The following is an 18,510-nucleotide window of genomic DNA, read 5'->3' as shown; positions in this document are numbered from 1 at the left end:
ACCTCTTTCATAGTAGTGACAATAATGCATTTTAAAGTACTTTAAAAATTCTAAGTTGACATTAAAGTATTATTCTAGCCCACAATAGATATAATAAACACTCAATTATATTTATGTGGGATATGGACATGTAATATGTGTGAATATATATGTACTTATACATATATAGACTTTCCATAGAAAAATAAAAACAGCCTGATAAGAATGGTTTACCAATGAGAAAAAATTATTTGAAACCTATTATTACATACAGCACCCATAATAGATATTTACTGAGTAACTGCACACACACACACACACACACACACACACACACACACACACCATTCCCACCTAAAGAAAGGTCAAGGTGCAATTTATAGACTCTACAACAACAAAAAAACTTTTGTCAGCACATCTAAATTATATTTAATTCTGAACTAGTAAATCTTTCTTGGGAAGGTTTTGATATAGACATAAAACCAGAGTTTGATTAATGTTCACAATGAAGATTCAAAACTTGAAAATGCGCACTCTGTTTATACTTCTATTCCCAAAGGTTATATTGTATTTCTAAAGTGAGAAGTTCCACTGTGCTTCCCTGCTGCCCTTAGAAACTGAGAGCTGCTTTCATTTGCAATCAGGAGAACAGAGTGAACAAAAATCCCATCTAGTTTAAAAAAAAAAGTGAGAGTGTATGTGTGTGTACACAAGCATGTATATAAAAACATTAGAAGGAAATATACCAAAATGTTGACAATAAAAAATAAAACTGTCACTTGGTAATATCTCTGGTCAAGACAAAAGACCCTAAAAAATTAAGATTAAAAAATGGTGTGAAAGATCAAAGACCTAAATGTAAGAGCTAAAACTATAACTCTTAAAGGAAGCATAGGTATAAATCTTCATGACCTTAGGTTAAGCAATGATTTCTTAGCTGTAACACCAAAAGCTCAAATAACAAAAGAAAATATAGATAAATTAGACTTCATTAAAATCAAAGTCCAATTCGTCAAAGGGGAATCAAGAAAGTGCAAAATATTTGCAAAAAACACATCTGATATGGGACTCTAGATATATAAAGAAATCTTATAACTCCATATTAAAAGACAAACAACTCAATTAACAATGGGCAAAGATCTGGGGCGAGGGGGCAGGTGCAGGGTAGAAGGGGTTGATGGGGAAAAAAAGAGGATATCTGTAATACTTTCAATAATAAAGGTAAAATTTTTAAAAAATAGGCAAAGATTCTGCATACATTTCTCCAAAGAAAATAGATGCAGACAGATAAATGCCATATGCATGAAAAGATGTCCAACACTGTCTAATCACTAGATCACAGTAAGATACCACTTCACACCCACTACGGTGACTATAATGAAAAGACAGGTAATAACAAGTATTGGCAAGGGTGCGGAGAAATCAGAATCCTCAGGTGTTGCTGGTAGGAATGTAAAATGGTGTATCCACTTTGAAAAACAGTCTGGCAGTTCCTCAAAATACTAATTAGAGTTACCATATGACCCACTAATTCTACTCCTAGGTATATACCCAAGAAAAATAAAACATGTCCATACAAAATGTTTTACATAAATGCTCCCAGGAACATTATTCCTAATGTCCCAAAAGTGGAAACAACCCAAACGTTCAACAAGTGATGAATAAATAAACAAATTATGGTATATCCATATAATGGAGTATTACTCAGCAATAAAAAGGCCTGAAGTACTCAGATGTACTAAAACATGGATGAACCTTGAAAACATTATGCTGAGTGAAAGAAGCCAGACACAAAATGCCACATGTTGTATGATTGCATTTATATGAAATGTCCAGAATTGGTGAGTTTATTAGTAGTTGCCTAAGGCTTGGCTGGAAGTCTAGAAGGGAAGATGGGGGGCTGTAGCTAAAGGGTACCAGATTTCTTTGGGGGGTGATAAAAATGTTGTAAAATTGATTGTGGTGATAGTTGTATAACTCTGTGAATGTACTAAAAACTGCTAAATTGTACACTTTAAATGGGGGGATTTGTAGGGTATGTGAATAATACCTCAATAAAGCTGTTATTTTAAAATTCTTCCTGAAATATAGAAGGCATTCACTGATTGAAAGAATGAATAAATAAACGAATGAATGAATGGAAACATATCAAGTAAAAGAATATGGATTTGGAGACAGAAGCGGATCACATCTCAGCTTTTCCATTTACTGAGTGCTGGACTTCACTGAGAGTTCCATTTCCTCAGCTCTAGCTGGGACGAATAATGAGATGATGCCTATGAAGTGTTCAGTCCAGTGCAAGATACTCAAGAAATGGTAGCGACTATGATGAATTATAATCATAAGCATGTATTTTCTCTGGTGATATGCAGAAATAAGCAAATCACTATAAGGAATTCTACTTTCAAATTGCCACATGATTAGCTTTAAGATTAACTTTTATCTGGTGAGAATGGTCAGGAACTACTCTTTTTCCATGAGATATAAACACACCCTAAGACAGGTTCCCTGCATAGGAAGAAACTCTAAATCTTCCTCAGCCTTGAAAGCTTGTTGAATGAGAGTGAATAAATGAAAGAATGAATGGAAACATACCAAATATGGATATGGATTTGGAGAAAAAAGTGTTTTGAATCTCAGCTTGCCTGGATCTCAACTGAGGTTTTATTTTTTTTCACCTCTAGCTGGGAATAACAATGAAATGATGCCTACAAAATGTTCCGTCCAGTAGGAAAAATCCCTACTGCTCATTAGCAATCTAGCAGATTAGCGCTACATTAAAAGCAAAAACCAGTGTCAATGATAGCAGTAATATTTTAGTTGAGTGGCAGGTTCATAGATTCTCATTTTATTATTACTCTTTATATCTATATACTATGTACTCTTTTACATGTATCAAATAACACCTACATTAGAAAACAGATCACAAAACAACAGAAAACATATAATGCCTAAGGACTGGATAGTTGTATTTCTTGGTCACTTTGTGATCTAGTCAATGCATACCATTTTTCCTAAGGGGCAGCACAGGCATTTTCCCAGCACAATTTCCCTCCTATACATAGGGTACTCAAAGCCCAGGTCCTAGCTGGTCCTCCTGCTGGGGAAAAAACCTATAAAGACAATACATATTGCTCAGTTTGAGCGACTGCTTCCAAATTAACCTGCATTAGGTTCACATTAAGCACATCTTTAAAACTGAGTGATTTGTGAAAAAGCACTCTTCTCATCTGACAGCATTCAAACACCCACAGGGACACCGCACCACCCAGGATAGTGAGGGTCTCACGCTCAGGCTCATGTTCCCAGTGTTCATCTGGTGACCACTTACCAGGTTTCATTCAGGAAAGAGAATATTCCTCTATTTCACAGTGCCTGATATTCTATAGAGAGAGATTCATCCTTTTTGTTTAAGGCTTTATTTTCTGTTGAATTACATAAACTTTTGGGAGAAATAGATGATTATGCTTTAACAATCACTTATAGTGTGATTGAATTCATCAGTAGAAATTCAGTAATAGCACATTTGCTTTCCTCCCTGAATGAAGAGATTTAGAGGGGAGGGGAAGAGGGAAGCAGGAAACATTCACAGTGAAGAAGTGCAGGCGGCCTAATCCTTCTGCCCACAGCGCAACCTATTTTCCATGCTGCCCATTTCCAGCTGGACAATCCATCAATGCTGCTAGAAATGAGTCATGACTGAGGATGAGATTTAGAGTGTCAGTACAACCCTCAAAGCACCCCAGACTTCAACAGAAACTCCCTAAATTCAAACCTAGAAACGGGTCCATACCTAAGATGAACTAAAGAACCAAATATCTGATTATAGTTTAACCACTGAGGTCACATGTCAGACATGGGAACTGGTCAGTTTCATAGGCAAAAAAAACCTCTGGATATTACAAATGAAAACAGAAATAATTAGCTACATGGAAGAGAGGATGATTTAGGAGATTTCTGGCAAATATATGCATGTGCTGTGGCAAAACTGATTTAGGAAACTTCACCAAATTGAAACTAAAACCACTGAGAAAAGGAATATTTATGACTTGCAAATCTTCCATCATTAGGAGAGAAACAATTACAGCATTTAAATGAAGTAAAGGAAGAGAGAAACTTCATTTTTGGCAATCTGCCTAAGCAAAGGTCTTATTCTATGTCTGTCACTTGTCCTTCATGAAAAAAGTCAGTGAAAGAAGTGAGCTTTATTCCTAAGAATGCACTTGGGCATGTAGAGGCAGACAGACACACACACACACACACACACACAGAGGCCACCCCTTCCACAAGAACTTTGGTTGCAGAAAGGTGAGGACCCAGGTATGTGCCTGGCTGACAAATCTCATCAAGGAGAATCCAGAGCGGCCTATCTCTGACCCTCAGGGCATCTTCACTGAATTAAAAGCTACAAAGGTCAGCGACCTCATCACCTCAAGTTCCACAAGCAACTGAGGAGGGTTTAGCCAAGACTTCCAGCTAATTCAACTGGAAGTTATTACGGGTTTCAGGGACAAAATGGACTAAATACATCTTAAATCACATACTGTATTACTAAATGTGAAATGAACACCACAAATAAAATTAGTTTAACTGCAAACTTAGATTTGAGAATTGGTCTAAATCCAATGTCATGCTCACACTTCAGATAGAAACTCTTGTGCTCTAAGTAAATATAATCTGGGCCTCTGCATTCAGAACTGTTAACAGCCTCAACATAGTATGGTTGTTTGCTATATCCCCTGGTCTCTAAAGAAGGAAAATTATAATTATACCACAGTGGCTTACTCAGTCCTACACCTAAAATATAATGGCCCAATTAATCCATCATCTCACACTTATTTTAAAGTAACAGTCAATATAAATGTATGGTAACTCTACCCACTACTACCATTTACTGTGATATTGAAGAAGAATCAGAATTAGAACTTTAAAAGGTGTGGAAAGAAATGTTTCAGGAGCTTCTAAGAGACTGAGCTGACAAAACACTGCCTGTTTTCTGCACTCAAAACCAGTTAGATTATGCAATGAAATGTAAAAGTCATCCCATATGATTGCTGAGAAAATCTGCTTAGAATCCCTTGAGTTTAAAGGGAATGTCACTCAGATATTATATCCAATGTGCAAGAAAGTTAAAGGAACATATTTGCCACAAGAAATGCCCAGTAATAATACGTACACAACCTCCAGCAAGGACTTCTGCAAAAAGTGGAATGGAGCCATCTCTTCTGGTGAATTTGTCCCGAACAAAATCATTAACCTAATTAGAAAGAGAACATCAATTAACCAGAATTAACATGTTAACCAGAATTTCCTCTACTAACATGTTATTGGTTTTCTAAATCAGCAAAATATTTGTCTCATGATAAAATGGAAAATTATCAAATGTCTACATACAAATTTAAAATTTTACAAGTGCCTTGATAGTGTGCCCGTCTCAGCAGCATCAGTTTTCACTTTGGCTTAATGATAATCTAGACAGACAGCATAAATTTAACAAGAAGAACTTACAGTCAGTTTAATGGCCTTTTCTGGAGCAACCCCTATAAGCTGTGGTATCAGACCTAGGTAAAAGAAGAGAACTGTTAGCAATACGGACGTGCTAGGCATGAATAAACAAGCCCAACAAGAAATGGCTTTCCCCATGGTATTTACCCACAGAACATGTCAGGGTTTTTATTAAACGGGAAAAAATGGGTTATCCTAAAAACTCTATATACGTATATAATAATTATTTATGGCAAATATAATGTTATGCTTTCTTGAGGCTGTAAATCCTTCTCTTAAGCATGCTTCCTTTAAAGCCTAGTTATCTAACACCTCCCAAAAAGTGTGTGAGGAAGGAATGGAGCCCCGGGATCTTCTCTATGCCTGGAACACTGCCAACAACAATGTAACTGAATTCCTTCCCTTTACAACCAACGGCATACAAATACACGCAGACACTTTAGAGAAGCCAGTGTTGTATGTTTGGAAAAACTCTGCAAAGCTGTTACGTAGACCCAGATTTTGCCACAAACCATGCTACCTATGGAATAGCATGCAGTGGCTTGGTCATTATAGAATACCAACTCCCATAATTTTCTCTTTAGAGAAACCCAGAATTCAGTCCTCATTTATTTATAAGGAAGCCAAAACTGCACAGAAAAAACACACACAGTCTTATGTATCATTTAATGGTATCTTCTACAAGCAAAAACACATGCCTACTGTATTCTTATTTACTAATATATGTCAAACTTAAGACATTTCAAAAGAATCCTCTTAAAACAAAGGAAATTATTATTCTTAGAAAGTTAAATTTCCCAGGCTGGCTGCAAACTAGAAAAGAAAAAAAAATACATAAACAATTCAACATCTGTAGATATTCATAGGGCTCAGCTTTCTAAAGCACACAGATTACCCAAATTGTTAGCATACATTTTTTGCATAAATTTTTAAAGATGCTAACAATAAACATTTTATATCCTTTAAATCACCCAGCCAAGGGGTAGTTATGTATGTTTGCATGCTCACTGCTGATCTTAAGCCTACTTTGAGGACACTGCTGAGTGATTTTCTATGAGTTGAGAGCCAGCAAGTAATCACATATACAGGCTACTGTCAGTCAAACTGAATTATCTATGACAAATACAAATCTGAACACACCTTTAATGGATCGCAGACTGATTTAAAAGAATAAATCAGCAGATGGCAGTCTTAACTTTCTAACCCTCATGATTACCAGGCCCTACTATTTTTCGTCTAACTCCCATACAGCTATGTCAGCATGTGTATTTGTTTTACAACTAGCCTCAATAAGGCCCATGGAATTTTAATAAAGTACTGATTTATGTCATTTTATCATTGTTGCCTGCCAAGAAATTTAGGCTAATCTGTCAACAATTTTGTCAATCATCTGACAGAATAATGGACCAGTTCTAAGCAATATATGACAATCTCAATAATCATAGTGTTCACATACAGGATTCCTACAATCTTCTCCCACATACAAGAGTCTCTCATTTAAAGGACCGATTTTATCAGCTCAAATCTTGAATAAAACTAACATTCCCTCTGCCTCCTCCCCCATACAACTTGCTATATCTGACCCATTTAATTAATACAACATCTCTCTCAAATGAAATCTTCTGTAAGCATCCATCCATTGAGAAAGCTAAACTGTTAATATATATCTAGGTTCCTTCTAATACAGAACATTCTCTTTATAAGTATACCAAGGAGGAAAAAAGATCATTATTCAACAAAAAAAAGATTGGAAATGTCAAAGAAGAAAACAACTTAAGTACCATTCAACCCTCAGATTCCGTATTAAATAAAATCTACGTGTGCAGGGTTTAAGACCATTTAAAACAAGCATTTGCATGCACTGATCTGGATTCCAGATAATGCACAAGTCTTCCACTGAACACGTGCTGTACATTGAGAATTTAAAGAGGCTAGAGGTTTGAATATTTGATTTCATTTGAGAGAGATGTATTAATTAATTCATTCTAAGGAGCAGGGTGTTTGAACCTAGTTTGATTTCAGACCACTCTCTTCTCTCATTCTATGTATAGTGCCAGAAATGAACATCCTCATGACCCTCTGTTTCACACGTAAGTATATCAGAGGTAGACTTTTCACTGAAAGTCTGTACATGATGTTAACCAGAGGTGTTTTTTTCTCCTGGCCATGAGCATAAAGCTTTGTTCAGGCCCGATCTCTCTTTCCAAGGAAGAGGTTCTAAGCCAAACAGTTCAACAGAGCTCAGAATGAGCTAGGGATTAATGAGACTGTGTGTGCAAACAAACAAGTACAGTAAATTACATAAATGCCCTGGACTTAAACATGTAGAGAGTATTTTCAAAGAATTCCAAGTGGCGCCCAAAGGGATTAAAAAATTAATCTCCTTCCCAAAGGAAACTCTAAATTCTAATGTGAAAACATGTACATGAAAGTCCTTCCCTCTCCAAAGAGAACAAGTCCCTACAAAGCCAATGGGGGTGGAGAGAATTCTGCATGGGGCTGCTGCCTCTAGGCCAACAGCACCGTGCTTAGCCTAGAGGTGGTGGTAACATTTCCTGCAAAAGAAACTCTCTCTACTTTCACTCAGTGCCTCTGAACTAAGGGGAGGAAAGGAGCAAGAATAAGAATTGGAGCCAAAAGGTTTTCTTTTCTTTTCTGTTAAACTTCAGATGACTCAGTGGAAAAGACTTATGAATGGTCTCCATGGAAGAGACCAAAACATCTGATATTTCTTTCAGTTGAAACAAGTGGGTAGAGGGTAAACTTACCTTCAAGTGGCAGCCTGGCTTCTATAGTATTTCACAGAGAAGAGGTGTATTTCTCCTCTCTAATTCTTTGAGAAAAAAACGCTCTCTATTTCTTAGCTGTCGCCACTAAATTCCACCTGCAGACATATGCCTTAGTTTGTAAAGCACAGTGACCACAGACCCACGGTAGGACAAACACAGGATTTGGATTCCAAGAAATATGAATAGCAGGAAGAAGAAATAAAGACCTTGTTTGCAGACTAATATTGCTAGTTACCAGCAAGAATATAAAAAGGGAAACAAGCAATGAGAATAGAAAAAGAAAGAAACAGCCCTAGTCTGACTGCGCAGGCTACACATTGGTTTTCATAATGAGCGAGTTAAAATCTGCTGCTGGTGAGATAAAAATCGCTAACTTCAGCAGCTGAGATCTGCTTACTCACCCCGGTAGAGTCCAAAGAAGCCCTCATAACGCAAGACTTTCTTAAAACAGTCAAAGCTGTTTTTGTACATCAGCTCTCCCACCACAGAGCCAGTGCCACGCTGGTTTTGCATGCGGGTCTTCACCAGATCTATAGGATATACTGCAGTGGCTCCCACAGCTACAAATAAAATAATTTTGAGGCTTAAAAGAGAGCACAATTAAATGGAGAATCTATAAGGACAACAAATCTCATCTAAAAAGACTAGAAAATAAAACGGTATCTTTTCTCACAAAAGAGACATTGTTATTTTTCCTTCTCCCATACACAGCTGAACCATGACAGGCCGGCAACCACTGGATCCATAAATCCAGCTGCTTCAAAGAACAATGGCAGTGGGTGTCCAAGTCATCACCAACATCAGATAATCAACACTCCATTTTCTACAACATTAAACTATTAAACATATTTTTTAAAATAACATGTCTTCAAATTTTCCATTAAATGCCTAAAAAGTATACCAGTTACTTAAAATGACTATATTTGTGCACATAGGTGACTGTAATTTAAAATTTTAGTTTACTAAAGCATTTTGGTTTATTAACCTTAGTTACAACCATAATATTGAAACCAAATCTCAATACAATCCTAACCCTATGTACAGAATTCAGTTTAAAAAAAAAAAAGGCCAGGCTTCGGATTTCTCAGGGACTAAAAAACTTATAACATGAACTAGATTATTATATTTTTCAACTGTTGAAAACCAAAACATGTTTTGCAACTTCTAAAACTGAGACTGAAAAGAAAATATAATAGTTTCATCAGTTCAGGCTTGTTTTGAAAAATCATAAGTATTTTAATCACACTTGCTAGGTTCTTCTCATCAAAGCAATTTCAGATTCTACACTTTTTCTACGCAGAGATTTAAGCAGGGGGAAAAAAATCTTAAATTTTGCCCAGAAGCAGGGGTGGGGTAGGTTCATTTTAGCCAATAGCCTACAATTCCAGATACTCCTCAGCCAGTGAAAGGGAAGAGAGAAAACACAAGCAGGGAAACAGCAGTGAGTCACTTTGAGAGGTTTTTTTATTTTGTAAGGTTCTGAGATTTGTACCCCAAAACTTGATTTCCTACCTCTCCTCACCCCAAGCACTATAAACACAGTCATTCTCCATTGCTTTGTACCGGCTTTAACCAGTATAATTAAGGTGAGTGCAGCACTGCATCCAAGACTTTCACATCATGACAGAGTTTTTGTCCTAAAGACAGACTGGAGCCAAAGGGGCCGTGGCCATGCTATGACAAGTCCTCTGATCAGAGGTAAAAAAATAAAAAGTGTTTCAGAAAGCCCTGCAGCCGTGACCCGCGGGAACAATGAACTGCACTTTTGCTGATCTGTCCTGGTCTAGTGAGATAATATTACATGATCACAAGCTTGAAACAGCACACAGACACATCACTCACCTCCAGCAACTGAGCCCAGAGTGAATCTGTAAGCAGACTCGGCAATCTGGAGCCAGACAGACCTGCCTAAACCATGAGATTGCTGTGGGGTAGAAGAAAACATGTAAAAAAAAAAAAAAAAATGGAAAAGCATACAGCAAACCAAAAAGCTACAATGACTATTTTAAAATTTTAAAATGTATACCTCTATTACTGGCATTGAAAAAGCAGAGCCAGACAGACACAGTGGCATCTTTCCCATTTTTTTAAAAACCTAATTTTAATGCCTCATTTATCTGCTGCTATTAAGGAATACACTATCATTTTACTGAAGTGAATAAACATTTCAGGTATAACATCTTTCCCCCCTTCTTTACATTAACCTAATTAAAAATTAAAAATCTTTCTAAAATGTAAAAAAACTATCTTGATCCGTAGATCAGGGAATATCAATCATAATCTACCACCTCTAATGCCCGGAGGTCATCACATTCACATGTCCAGTAGTTACTGCGTCAAGACCTGATGCAGCCGTCTGTGCTACCTTCCCATGCCTGACGGCTATTACCTCCTCTCCCAACAGCTTCCTACTTTGATTTTGCCACCTCTCATCTATTAGGGCTGGAGAAACCACATAACTAGGATTGTTAGGGTTACATGTAAAGCACTGTCAAGGGCTTCTCTTTCGGGATAAAGTAAAAACCTTTTAATAACTACTATTTCTTGGGTCAGAGTCTTATTTCTGGCTTTGCCGCTCAACCACCACTGAGGCTATCATTAGTTAAGTGCGGTATTTCTGACCTTGGCTTTCAAGCATTTGCTCTCCTAGACCTATGTATTCCTCAACTCTACCTATACAAAGAAAACACCTAAGGGGCTTTAAAAAAATAACTCCCTGGGGTCTGAAGCTTATATATTTTTTAAAGGTTTCAAATTATTCTGCTATGTAGCCAGGTTGAGAACCACTGTCCTAACCACATTTACAGTTCTAACATAAAATCTACAATGATAGTAATGCAAAGGGAAAAATCCTATTGTGATTCAGAATGTTATTTCATAGGTATCCTATAGCATAAAGAATCTAAAATAATTTGTCTGTATTAGTGCATCAGTCTTGTTCTTTAATATTTTCATTCTGAAATAGCAGTTATTGAACAGTCTGAAGTGAAGAAATAAAATACTCACTTTATCATAAAGAAAACTTGAAAAACATAAACTTGAAATGAGCTTTTAAAAACAGCACAATAAAAAGTATAGATACTCTCATTAGAATAATTTAGTGGAGAAGGAATCCATGCCTAAAATCTAGAAGAAGGAAAAAGTAAGCTAGTCTACTCTGATTTGCTTTCATCTGTACAATCTCTTCAACACTCAGTTAATCAAGCTAAATATAGCAAAACCAGATACTTGCAAAAAAATTGGGAAATAGCCTATAGAAAGGTTTTATCTGCCTTCCTGTTTTGTAAACTTTACACTACAATAAGAATCATTTCTGTTTTAATCAAAGAATCTGATACCTAAATATTTAACGTTTGTGATCTCTGTAGGCATAGATCTTTTAAAAAGCTCATTATGTTGGCCATGGTATTGTGGTTCAATAAATTCTATAGTAAAAAAGAAAATTAGTAATGTTTGATGAAAAAGATGAAGCCCTTAGAAAATCTGGCAAGTAGTAAAATATCATTACTTCAAATAATATCCCTACATATTTTATAAATCTCAACTATCACAATATATCAGCCTCATATCCAATTAAGTGAAAGCATATATCTGTCACATCCAAAGCTGAATTTAATTAATGGAAGAAGCCATCATTAAAAAGGTGGAAAATTACACATGGTAGGACATAATCATGATCTTGTAGGAAATACATTTTTTCCTATCAAGTTAACCCAAGCAACTGTAGAGCCATTATGTTTGACTTATATGCTGTAACAAATGTGAGCAATTAACAATGAGATTGATATTTTCATTTGGAATCTAATATGGAAAAGAGTAGACTATTTTAACAAAACCTTGAATATAAGCCTAATTTTGATTCATTCAAAGAACAGCAAAAAATGTGCCATCCAAATAGATTACTCTTTGTTCTGTTTATTACTATAATAATAATACTAATTTTAGACTGTTTAGAGATTTGCTATTATAAAGTACATTACAAAGCACTCGGGACCTGTGCCTAATGCAGCCCTCAGGGTCCAATGATTCTCAATCTCCTGCAAGTAAACTCCCTTGTGAGACCACACTATACTATTTTGTCAATCAGTTCATTGTACATTCAAAGGTAAAAAGGCCATACTATGGACAGGACAGGTGACTTGGCAAAAGGCTCACTGTGAGATGGGGAATAAGTAGAGCGATGGCCCTGGTCACTCCACTGCATTCTCCATCATTCTTTAAGTCAACAGTCTCCAACAACTGGTTTTTATTGAACACTCCTGCCAGGAAAAGATTTTAAATACCTAACCCCAATTATGGTTTCATTTATAAATTATATGCATGTTCCACTGTACTAATTATATATATATATATATTATTATAAAATTACATATGATATACTGTATATATTTCAAACATACAAAATAGAAATTCTAAAAGAATGAGGTGAAATAAAATGATTTTTAAAATTTTATTTTTCATTTATTAATTTAAAAACCTTTTGGTACTTTAAAGTATTATATTGACTGCATGTGCTTCAGTTAGTTTTTTAAGTGTTGATTAAACACAGTGAAGCTAACCAGTTAATTCTAACACTCTGTTTCAAAGACAAAATAGTTGAAAACAAAGGCAGTCTGTATCTTCAAGGTAAAGATGTTTAATATCACATAGTTTGAAGAAACTCAATTTATAACATTTTGACATATTTTAAAATATTTTAAAATCAATGTGGTTGTTATGCTACTTATTAAACATATAGCATATGTTTTTAACTTCTAAAAACATGCACATAAAACTTTTTTCCAAAATTAGAATTTCTCAATCACAAAACTGGGTGAGCATAAACCTCCTTCTAATATACTATGAATTATTTTCAATCATGTCTCCTCTCAAAAGAATATGTTGAATTAAAACTCATAGAATAAAAGGGCTGTAATCTCAAATAAGAGTCAAGTAACCACTAATTCCCTTATTCATATAAACGGTTTCTCCTGTATTCAACCACATGTTTTCTTTATACTCTCTTCCTTTAAAGAACGTTTATAAGCCCTACAAAATCCTATAAAAACTGAAGGATTATGCTGTGCTTTAACTCTTAGCTAAAAACATCTCTAACTATAAATGCCCAAATGCCTTTTGAAAGAAACGTTGCCTCCGCCCTTATTAAATAGCCCTTATTTTTTTAAAAAACACACAACAACACTATATGGTTACTAAGGATCCTTTTTTAGGCTCAGCTATCACTATAACTTACGGTTCACTTGTATTCGGGTATGTAAATTAATGTAATTAATGCTATGGATTTCACATCATGAATATTCATAATTAGAATGCTACTGTAGCTGTCATCCCTATTAATGACTGTGTATGGAATTTTTAGCATTCAGGCTAAAAGAAAATACTTAGCACTAAGAAGATTGCCTACCGTGAGCAAATGGGCCAAAGGAAAAGGCACTCTTTCCCTTAAGGTTATGATTATGATCATGAAGGTGATATTTTAACAAGATTAATTGTTTTTCAAAGCAAAATCAGAGTGGAACATCTTGAAATAAAAAAGAGAGCATCTGAAATGATTTTTAACCTGTACCCTAAGCATATGCATATAATAGGAAATGACTTGAGATCTCATTTGGAGAAGAGAAAGTTCTTTTGCTTCTGTTGTTAAATGTATTCTCGTCCTATAAATGAGAATTGGATAAGACAAGATCACGTCAGTTAACAAGTCAAGCAACCTGCCCAAACCAAGCTGCTTCATGTAGTATGCCAGTCCAATAAAGAGAACTGCCTCTTCCAAATGGCATGCTATTAATGGATAGAAGAAAAGGAAGGAAAAGCTGAAGTCTTTTTTCCCCCATCAATTAAAATTTTTTTAAATGTAACATAGAATTTCAGCCAGCACACACAAAAAAATTAAGTAAAACAATCCAAGCAATAAAGAAGAAAATATAAAGACACAATTCTTCACTTCCCCATCCCACTCCACCTAAGGAAAGAAAATGAAAGAGGGTGGATAAAAAAGTTGTGTCATGTATATTTGAGCCCAACTTGGAGTGTGCTCAGATAGGCTTTTTATAGTCAACAACAGTAACAACCACAGCAATAATGGCAGTTAACATGCATTGCTTGCATAGTAGGTGCCAGGCCTAATTTAAGTGCATTGTTTCATGTAATTCTCACAACGACCCTATCAGATGGATACTACTCTCTTTATTTAATAAATGAGGACACTGAGAAAGGACATTTGATACATAATCAGTGCCCAAGTTCTTAACCCGTTAACTTCCCTTCTGTTTCTGAGCTCACAGGTTCTCTGTCACGCACATGTGTTCTAACAACCACTTCCATAAGTTGAGATGACAACAAAACATGCCATCCCTCCTATTTAATATCTAAGTTTCAAGTACATTCCTATAGGGGAACATTCTATATATGAAATGTAAACAATTTATGTATTTCTAGTTTGGCAATACAGGAAAAATTATAAAAGAATCAAAAATGTCTTCGGGAAGTGACATGGAAATAGCTACGGTTAGCATTACTGTAATTCTGTGGTCTCGAGAATTGAAAAACCTAAGTCATTGCATTTGTAGTCTACATGGTGGCCTTAGAATGCTTCAAAAATCTAAAAGATGTTAACTGAAAAACGTTTTTTCTATACTGAAAATTGTAGGCTTGTTACTTTGGTTGCTGTAAGAACTTAGGCATAGTTTTCTATCATTCTATTTGGATCCCAGCCTTTATTCCTTAAAAAGTTTTTCATGCTACAAGAAAAAAGGAGGATACTGTCATTTAGAATTTTGAAAATTAAATTAAAATCTATTGATTCACACTATTTTTGCAGAATGCAGGGGTTTGAAGAAATTGTGTAAATACTTGGAGTACTCATTTTACTAAAGGAGAAACTGAGGCCCACAGAAACATGTACCAGATCCCAAGAAAAGTCAAGGCCAGATTTCACAATGTATGTAAGTAGGGACATTAATTTGAATCCCTCTTAAACAATCTTCATAAATCTATGTTTATAAAATTCTAAAAATTATTACTTCTACTGTTTTACTCTTTAGGAGGTGTTTTTACAATAATTTACAGGGAAAATAACAGATTTGAAATAACAGATTTGAAATCCTCATTTCTATTTTTCTATTCCCAACCCTCAGCAATAAGGCTACCCAACCTGGCTGATCTGTGAGAGGAAAAACAACCAATGCAGGCGCTGGGGTCTTCCTTTGGGGGCCACGCGAGAATACCCAGGAGCTCAGCCTGCTCTCAGGAGACTGCAGATCCCAGTGCCACCCGACTGGTGAAAGAAAAGGGAGAGCAGGCACTCCAGCACCACTCTGGGTGCCAATCGGAAACCCAGGGAAAGAGGAGAAAGCGGTGATTTTTATCACTACCCACTTGCTAAGTAAGTATCTGACATCGTACCAGCATTAAGAGCATCAGCGCTGCCCACAGAAGGCAGGGAAATCATCTTCGAATCTGTCTACAAGAAAATTTACACCAAAAGCTGAATTACATCACCTTCCTAAGGACTAAGAAATATGAGGAAGGTAGAATTAGGGCACCAAAGATTACAAAAACTACTTTCAGATACTACTTGTAGGACAATTGCTAGGGGCAAAAGAGTCAGGTAAAATGAAAAGTAAGAGAAAGGAGAAAATGAGTTGGGACTTTTAAATTCATTACATTGTCTTTAATAAGCTAAATGAAATATTCCACAATTATAAATATAAGGATGCCCCCAGAGAAGGCTATATTAATAGACATGTAGCACTGAAAAATAGCTCCTTTTGAAATGCAATTTTTCAAATTTCAAGAGCAAAGTTTTATAAATGTACACTACAAAATATAAAATTAAATTCAATAAGAGCTCTTTTACTTAAATACTTCAATATGCTTTAAATTTTAATAATTTTATTATAAATCAATAAACTGGAATAAACCCATCTATTTTTAAAGGATCTGAGAACTTAGAAATAAATTTCGACAGCAGCAGATAAGAGTTTTTTTGCTACTAAAAAAGCTAAATTGCAATGGGTTATGGATATATTTTAATCTGCAGGAGGCTCTATTACACACCAAGCAAACAAAGTATTAGCATAAAATGTAGATATAAAAGAAATATTTTTTATCTTCAATTTTCTTAGCAGAATATAAAAGTTCTTGTTTATTACGTAAAGTAGATCTGGATATTCTAATTCATTTCAGAGGCAGAATCATCATTTCATGGAGCTCAAGTAGAAGTAAGATTTCCTGCCAAACTTCCAAAGGACCACCCATTTATATGCCTTGACCTTTCACTAGCACATCTGGCTATTCCACCAGAGTGGCAGCAATAAAGAGAAGGTAGACTCAGGCTCTTTCTGTAGCATGCCCATTCAGCTTTTTTACTCTCTTGTTCATTCCTTGTCTTTGGTATTTTCTCCCTTCTCCCCATGTCTCCTAGCCTCATAGGGTATCCCTAAAGAATCATGAGGGACACAGGTCTCGTGTCTGTTAGAGCAGGGAAATACCAAGAGGACAAGCCAATAGCCCTCCTAACCCTCACTCCCCACACAAAGCCATGTGACCACTGCAACAACTGAGGCTTCCTCCAAGTGCTACGGAAGGAGGGGTTTCAGTTTAAAACAAGATTTAAAAAAAAAAAAAATGTTCCATTTCACTTGCCAAGGTAAGTAACATCATGGGGTTTATTTTCCTAAGATAGTATTTTTGAAATCAGAAATGGGGCTGTATTAACTTTAAAGGACTCAAAAGCTATTGATTTAATCATCCTTAACATTTAAAAAAACACTAATATTTTATCAAAAATGTAACAATCAAGGTTTTCTCTCTAATTCATTAGTAGATAGTTTTCCTGTGCTACTGCTGTAATCTATAAGATATAATCTCAGTGAAAGATTTATTAGGGGAATGTTTTGTATTTTGAAAACCCTATAAATATCAGTTTAATGATAAAAAGTGAACACTAAACTTTAAATGTGACTAGACAAATTAAGACTGCTCTAGGGAGAAGGCAAGCCCATATATGTTTGCACTCTTATTTTCCTTACATTAATAAGTTAGAAGACAAGCCACAAACATAAATCTAGTTATTCCATAAAAATACCCTATGAGGGTGGGGGTAGCAGTTCTATAAAGATAATCTTTGAACTAAGTAAAGTCTCTTTCTGGAAAGCAGTTTTTAAATTCCATCATTCAGAAGCTCTAGGCTGTAACATACATACTATTCCAGCATTTTTAAAGGAAATTCTATTTACGAGACACCTACCTGTCTCTGAAGTTCCGCCAGGTTGTAAGGTAAGGCCCCCTCAGCCAACGGGGCTATTCTCTCAATATCTGCCAAAGTCAAGCGCCTTCAGGCAAAAATATGGAAAAGGAAGAACTGTTAGATACCAACAAACTCCTCAAACTAAGTTCCTCTTTCTTCAGAAAAGAGAAAGGGGAGTGGGAAAACTATGGCTTAAAAATAGCATTTCTCTATTCACAGAGATCATAGAAAGAACTTCAGACCCTGCTTGCCACAACAAAAGGCAAAAGATTGCAGAGAAGTCATGTGGAGTATACAAATTTAGTAAGACTTCAATGATAGATAAAATGTGAATTCTAAATGAATGAGACATGTCAATCACCAAAGACTGGCTGGTATTTATGTCAATCACCAAAGACTGGCTGGTATATTTAGTATCATCTGTTGCTCAGCAATTCATTATGCAGCATGAAGGCAATGAATTAACCAAGTACACTCAACTTCTATTAGTCCTTGGTTCTAGGGTTAAAACCCATTTTTCAGATATTCCTACACTTAACTACTGGAGGCAACTAAAAAAAAATCTGGTCACTTAATAGATAATAAGTCCCCTATCAAACAGGTCCTGCTGGGTGCCCACAGATAAGAGTTTTTCTTTTGGATTTGCAAAAGACTACAAATTAAATATTCTCTATGTGCTTTGGGGTTTTTTTAGTCTGTAAAATAGAGGCATAGAACATTTGAACTTGTATGTGATGGTAAGTATGATCATAATGCCACAGGCATGTTCTAAGAAAACGATACTCTCCAACACAAGATGGTACATACTGTTTACCAAATGACCGTTCACAATGAATCAAAAGATCATAATTTTCCTGAACATGTACCCCTGTTTACTTTATAAATTTAGGCACATTTCCATAAATCTCTTAAAATTCCTAACACCCTCCAGAGAGTCCAGATTAAACCAGTTTTTTCCATGCCTCTCTTACTTATAACTTCTATCCC

At 35.6% G+C, this 18,510-nt stretch overlaps 1 protein-coding gene across 2 annotated transcripts in view; it reads right to left on the bottom strand.

Annotated features, from left to right (window-relative positions):
• The window catches only part of SLC25A12 (solute carrier family 25 member 12), a 106,233-nt gene that overhangs the window by 16,017 nt on the left and 71,706 nt on the right, over positions 1-18,510 (bottom strand). For both annotated transcript variants that reach the window (XM_016204468.2, XM_016204545.2), the window contains exons 9-13: positions 17,524-17,608; positions 10,116-10,197; positions 8,675-8,833; positions 5,488-5,540; positions 5,156-5,236 (exon numbers count right to left, since the gene is read on the bottom strand). In XM_016204468.2, the coding sequence (XP_016059954.1) occupies positions 5,156-5,236; positions 5,488-5,540; positions 8,675-8,833; positions 10,116-10,197; positions 17,524-17,608 (460 nt within the window). The remainder of the gene's footprint in view (positions 1-5,155; positions 5,237-5,487; positions 5,541-8,674; positions 8,834-10,115; positions 10,198-17,523; positions 17,609-18,510) is intronic.

Source organism: Miniopterus natalensis, chromosome 8 (genome assembly GCF_054644295.1).
Source record: "Miniopterus natalensis isolate mMinNat1 chromosome 8, mMinNat1.hap1, whole genome shotgun sequence".
NCBI classification, from domain to species: Eukaryota; Metazoa; Chordata; class Mammalia; order Chiroptera; family Miniopteridae; genus Miniopterus; species Miniopterus natalensis.
The sequence above is the reverse complement of the archived record's forward strand: the minus strand, read 5'-3'. Positions and strand labels throughout refer to the sequence as shown.